General features: G+C 48.1%; 1 protein-coding gene across 2 annotated transcripts in view; it reads left to right on the forward strand.

Annotated features, from left to right (window-relative positions):
- Window positions 1–5,041, forward strand: part of ADNP2 (ADNP homeobox 2) — a 28,336-nt gene extending 23,295 nt beyond the window's left edge. For both annotated transcript variants that reach the window (XM_002920374.4, XM_019800880.2), the window contains one exon: window positions 346–5,041. In XM_002920374.4, the coding sequence (XP_002920420.1) occupies window positions 346–3,573 (3,228 nt within the window). In that variant the 3' untranslated portion in view covers window positions 3,574–5,041. The remainder of the gene's footprint in view (window positions 1–345) is intronic.
- Window positions 5,042–6,000: the final 959 nt, after the last annotated feature.

Consider the following 6,000-nt stretch of genomic DNA (forward strand, 5'->3'; position numbering starts at 1 on the left):
ACATTTTTAGATATTTGAAAAGAAAGAAATGAATACTGTTTTGTGACATGAAAATTCTGTGAAATTTGAATTAGTGTCTGTAGTTGTATTGGCACAAAGCCATGCTCACAGATTTGCATGTTATCTGTGCTTACTTTTGTGTTAGATGTCCCCACCAAGTAGTTGGCCTAGAGGCAATATTTACTCTCTGGCCCTTTAAGAAGAAACCTGCCCTGCTTTAGACAGAACACGGTTGTTCATTATCTAGCACATCAAATGAAGAAGAGTCTACACTCGTGAACTACAGAGGGTGTAGCATCTGATCCTTTTATTGAAGCGTGCTTGACTTTTCTTTTCTCTTAACAGAGATACCGAACAAAGCCGTACTGCTGTGGCCTCTGTAAGTACTCTACAAAAGTGCTTACGTCATTCAAAAATCACTTACATCGTTACCACGAAGATGAAATTGATCAGGAGCTGGTGATCCCTTGCCCAAACTGTGTATTTTCTTCTCAACCCAAAATTGTGGGAAGGCACTTCAGAATGTTCCATGCACCTGTTCGGAAAGTCCAGAACTACACAGTGAATATTTTAGGTGAAACTAAATCTTCAAGGAGTGATGTGATAAGTTTTACCTGTTTAAAATGTAACTTTTCAAACACTCTGTACTACAGCATGAAGAAGCACGTGCTGGTCGCCCATTTTCACTACTTAATTAACTCCTATTTTGGCCTGCGAACTGAGGAAGTGGGTGAGCAACCGAAAACCGAGGATAGCCTTCCTGCTGAGAAAATGCCTCCATCTGACAAGTATTATTGTAAAAAATGCAACGCCAATGCCAGCAGCCAGGATGCTTTAATGTATCACATTTTGACATCGGACATACACAGGGATTTGGAGAATAAACTTAGATCTGTGATTTCAGAACATATTAAGAAGCCTGGACTTTTGAAGCAAATGCACATTGCTCCAAAACCAGCGGCACCTTTGGCTGTACCCCCAAACAGCAGCGCTCCGGGCCTCGCGGCCACATCCCCTTGTTTTCGTCTTGCCTTGCCACAGAACAGCCAGAGCCAGGCCGTGGTCCAGCCAGTGCAGGGCCCAGTCCAGCCAGTGACTGTGGCCTCAGGCACTTCTGGAAGCCTCACCCATTCTCCACCTGCCGTGGCTCAGTCCCACGTGACTCTAGTCTCCAGTCCTCTGCCTCCCTCCGCTCCCCAGCCTGTCTTTCTCTCTCATGGAGTCCCACTTACGCAGTCAGCAAATCCTCCCGTGTTGCCCTTGAGTCAGCCAGTCGGACCTATAAATAAGTCTGTTGGAACTGGCGTCCTCCCCATAAACCAGACCATCCGCCCTGGGGCTTTACCCCTTAGCCAGCCTGTTGGGCCTGGAGTTCTTTCCGTCAACAGACCTGCCGGGGCTGGTGTCCTTCCGGTCCGTCCATCTGTCACCCCTGGGGTTCTTCAGGCCGTCTCACCAGGGGTGATTTCCGTGAGTCGGACAGTCGCATCAGGGGTTCTTCCTGCGGGCCAGATGACCCCTGCTGGGGTTATCCCTTCGGGACAGACGGCCACTTCTGGGGTTCTTCCTGCTGGCCAGGTGGTCCAGTCAGGGGTTCTTCCCATTGGCCAGACGGCCCCGTCAGGGGTTCTCCCCACTGGGTTGACGGTTCCGTCACGGGTTCTCCCTCCTGGCCAGACAGTTCCGCTGAGGGTGCTGCCTGCAGGCCAGGTGGTCCCACCTGGGCTCCTCTCTCCCAACCAGACAGTCTCGTCAGGTGTTCTGCCTGTGAACCAGGGTATCAATTCTGGTGTTCTTCAGCTTAGTCAGCCCGTCATGTCAGGTGTGCTCCCTGTGGGCCAGCCAGTGAGACCTGGGGTCCTGCAACTTAACCAGTCTGTGAGCACCAGCATTCTGCCTGCAAATCAGCCAGTGAGACCTGGTGCTTCTCAAAACACCACTTTCCTCACATCAGGTTCTATTCTCAGACAGCTCATTCCTACAGGGAAACAGGTGAATGGGATTCCCACATACACACTTGCCCCCGTGTCTGTCACTTTGCCTGTGCCTCCAGGAGGTGTTGCCACTGTCCCCCCGCCCCAGATGCCCATCCAGCTGCTGCAGTCGGGCACAGCTGCCCAGATGGCCAGCTCCATGGCCAGCATGCCATCCCCTCCCGTGGTGGTAAATGCCGCTCAGAACATGTTTGTTCAGGCCTCGCCATCTGCGACAGAAGCAAACCAGGCGCTCAAACAGGCAAAGCAGTGGAAAACCTGTCCAGTTTGCAACGAGCTCTTCCCTTCCAATGTCTACCAGGTTCATATGGAAGTGGCTCACAAGCGCAGTGAATCCAAATCTGCTGAAAAACTGGAGCCCGAAAAACTGGCAGCATGCGCACCATTTCTAAAGTGGATGAGAGAGAAAACAGTCCGGTGTCTCTCCTGTAAATGCTTGGTGTCCGAGGAAGAGCTTATCCATCACTTGCTAATGCATGGCCTGGGGTGCTTGTTCTGTCCGTGCACGTTCCATGACATTAAAGGTCTTTCAGAGCACAGTAGGACTATGCACCGAGGGAAGAAGAAATTACCCGTGGATTATAGTAACAAAGGTTTTCAGTTGGATATCGATGCTAACGGCAACCTGATGTTTCCCCATCTTGATTTCATTACCATATTGCCAAAGGAAGAGCTTGGGGAGCGGGAAGTCTACCTGGCAATACTGGCTGGGATACACTCCAAGTCACTCGTGCCCGTGTATATTAAAGTGAGGCCGCAGACAGAGGGTTCCTCCGGGAGCCCCAGCAAACAAGCCTTGACCTGCCCCTTTTGCTTTGGCACCTTTGTGACGACTGAGGCATATGAGTTGCATTTGAAGGAGAGGCACCACATCACCCCAACAGTCCATACAATTCTGAAATCCCCGGCGTTCAAGTGCATCCACTGCTGTGGGGTCTACACCGGCAACATGACCCTGGCAGCCATTGCCATCCATCTGCTGCGCTGCAGAAGTGCTCCGAAGGACAGTAGCTCGGACCTCCAGATCCAGCCTAACTTTATCGAGAACAGCGAAGTGCTCTTAGTGAACGGCGAGGTGATCCACGACTCCGGCTTTTCTGTCAAGAGAAAGCTGCCCGATGGCCACTTGGGGGCAGAAGACCAGAGGGATGTGGAGGGGCGGCCTCCCGTCATCAACAGCGACGCAGCCCCGGCTCCTGAAAAGGTGGCGAGTGTGGTGCCTTTGAAAAGACAAAGGAATGAGATCAGGACAGAGGGGCCGCTTGTTAATGATGATGCTCTTCAGATTTTAGCATTAAACCCTAAAAAATACGAAGACCGTTCTTATGAAGAAAAAAAGCAATTTCTTAGAGATTATTTCCACAAGAGACCATATCCTAGTAAAAAGGAAATAGAACTTCTTTCTTCACTCTTGTGGGTGTGGAAAATCGATGTGGCTTCATTTTTTGGAAAAAGAAGATACATTTGCATGAAAGCAATAAAAAATCACAAGCCTTCTGTACTTTTAGGCTTTGATATGTCCGAACTTAAAAATGTTAAACACAGGTTGAACTTTGAGTATGAGCCACAAAACTTGTAAAAAACAAATTAGGAAATCTAAAGTACTAGATAATTAGTGGTTTTTTTCAATTGAGATTTTAAAAATGTTATTTTCTTCACTGTACGTTGAGCTAATCAATTTCAGTGGTCTTTATGCTGCTCTTTAGATTTATTTCAGGTGCTCAGAAAGACTTCTAGATAAAAGAAGTTAATAGTTCTTTCAGATTTATTGTTTCCTGCAGTTTGATTTTGTAACAAGTATTTTTAGTTCTTCCCTGTTATGTAAATTAAATCCTTGGATCTTTCATGCACGTCTTGTTTCCCAGTAGTGTCAGTATGGTAGGATGAAAACTGAAATCTATATGTTTGTGTTTTCGTTTAAGGAAATTTCAGCTTGTTTCAGGATACTTGATTAACTGCATTGAGCTCCCTCAGTTAGCTTCACGTGTAGCAGCAAGTGGTAAGCGTCAGTGCTGAGAGAAGTGAGTGCACACCCGCTGATGTGTGTGGTTCCCTGAGGACACACCACATTAATTTACGCTGGTTTCTTCTTCGCAAGGTACTTGCTTACTAGATTTTGATTTTGGTTTACATTTCTTCAAGTTTGTCCTAGCAGCTGTTGTTTTATTATAAATCCTGGAAAACCAAATGTTCTCCTTTGTTAAAATTATACTGAATCTGAAGCCCACTGTTTAGCTCATAAGAGTTATTTTACAAATAAAGCAATTGGGTAGGTGCAGAAATACGTTTCAGTGTAGACTTCTCCCCTTTTTGATATGGTGGTAAGTCATTTCTCCATTCAAAAGTAAGACAACAAGTTTTTAGTGCCTTTAGAATAAATGCTGAACACACACACAAACTCCCCCTAACCTAACTGTTGATAAACCAGTGAGAGGGAAGGAGTGAAGTTTTTACCCCTGAGTGTGGCTACCACCTGAAACATAGACACAGGTTTTCAGGGGACTAAGGGAAATGAGTCAAGCGAGAGCTGTCTCCATGTTGGTATATTAAATCTTTGACAATTTCCTGGAGGTAAACATATTTGTTCTGGAGAAATGGGCATTCCTGTAGCGCACTTGTTTGCGCTAATGGGATGCGGTGTTTGCCAAGGAACTCCACTGTATTACTGTCCTTCGTACAGTTGGACCTCAAGGGTCCCCCTCCCCCCACACAGAATGACTCAAAGCACCAGAACCAACGGTGGAGACCAGCCAGTTTAGACCTTAAGTCATGTTCCTGGTGACACACGCAGAGGCACCTGTCCAGCGTACTCAGAGGACGTGACAGTCTCTGGGAAATAAGATGATGTTACCATACGGATTTTAAAACATAGAATACTTGCATGTAATTGCTCTAATGTGCATTTTTGAGGCAGTTGTGAAACTGGTCTGTGATTGTTGGTGTGCTCTGTTGTAAATCCAAAAAGAGCTTGTTGAAGTTTATTTTTTTTTTTAACCTATTGTTTCAGAGTGTCTATTTTGAATTAAAATTTGTTATATCACTGCAAACAGAACTGTTTAATTCTTTTAACAGGTATGTCACTGTAACTCAAGACTAATCTAAATGTGGAAGTAGATACCACATTTATTTGCTAAAAAACATCACTTGTCACTGTGAAAGTTAGCATCACCCAAAAGGGCTGATGAGTTCCCGCTGTCCCTGCAAGAGACATGGCTAGAGGTTCTCGAGGTATCTGTAATGTCGGCCCAGATGGTCGAAGCGAATGTTGGGTAGCCGTGAACTTGCCTGTGTCACTGCTGCGCCGGGCCGTGTCAGTGTGGCAGAGGCCAGGTTCGGAGGTTGGTGGGCAGTTCGCTGTGTTGGGGGGTGCTGGAGGGGCGGTGAAGCCGCCTGTCTTCGGTCACGTAAGTCAGGGTTTCTCTTGGCATTTGGGGGGACCTGTCCCCTGCCTTGTTGGAGCAGCACCCCTGGCATCAGCCTGTTCCAAGTCAGTGGCACTGCTGCTCCGCCCGCCCCCCATCGTAACAACCAGGAGTGTGCACTGTTCCTGGGGGGCAGAATCCGCCCTGAGGAGAACCACTGTGACGGAGGAATTCTGATTTCTAGTTGTGTTGTTGCTGTCACTCAGCCGTTGATGCTGAGTCTCCCTGTCGCTGGCTAACACTTTCCTTTGATCACTGGTTTCCCCCACCCTCCCCCACATCCAAATGCCGCTTCCGGATTGGGACTCTGCCTTCCAGTCAGACCCTGGTTGGGAGGCCCGTCCGCCTGCCTTAATCACCGAATGGCTGTTTCTCGTGCAGCTGAGGGATCTGGACGTGTCCTCTTAGGTCTCAGCCTCACGTGACGGCTCATGGACGTTTTCTTAGAAAAGCCGCAGGTGGATGGCCTAGAAAGGGCAGAGAGGCATGAGCCGGAGCCTCGCAGGCGGCCAGAGGATGGCTGCCACAGCACTAGGGACAGCAGGCCTCACAAGGCTCCCAGTGCAAAAGGCAGGGTGACGGCC

The sequence above is a fragment of the Ailuropoda melanoleuca genome, chromosome 14, assembly GCF_002007445.2.
Source record: "Ailuropoda melanoleuca isolate Jingjing chromosome 14, ASM200744v2, whole genome shotgun sequence".
NCBI classification, from domain to species: Eukaryota; Metazoa; Chordata; class Mammalia; order Carnivora; family Ursidae; genus Ailuropoda; species Ailuropoda melanoleuca.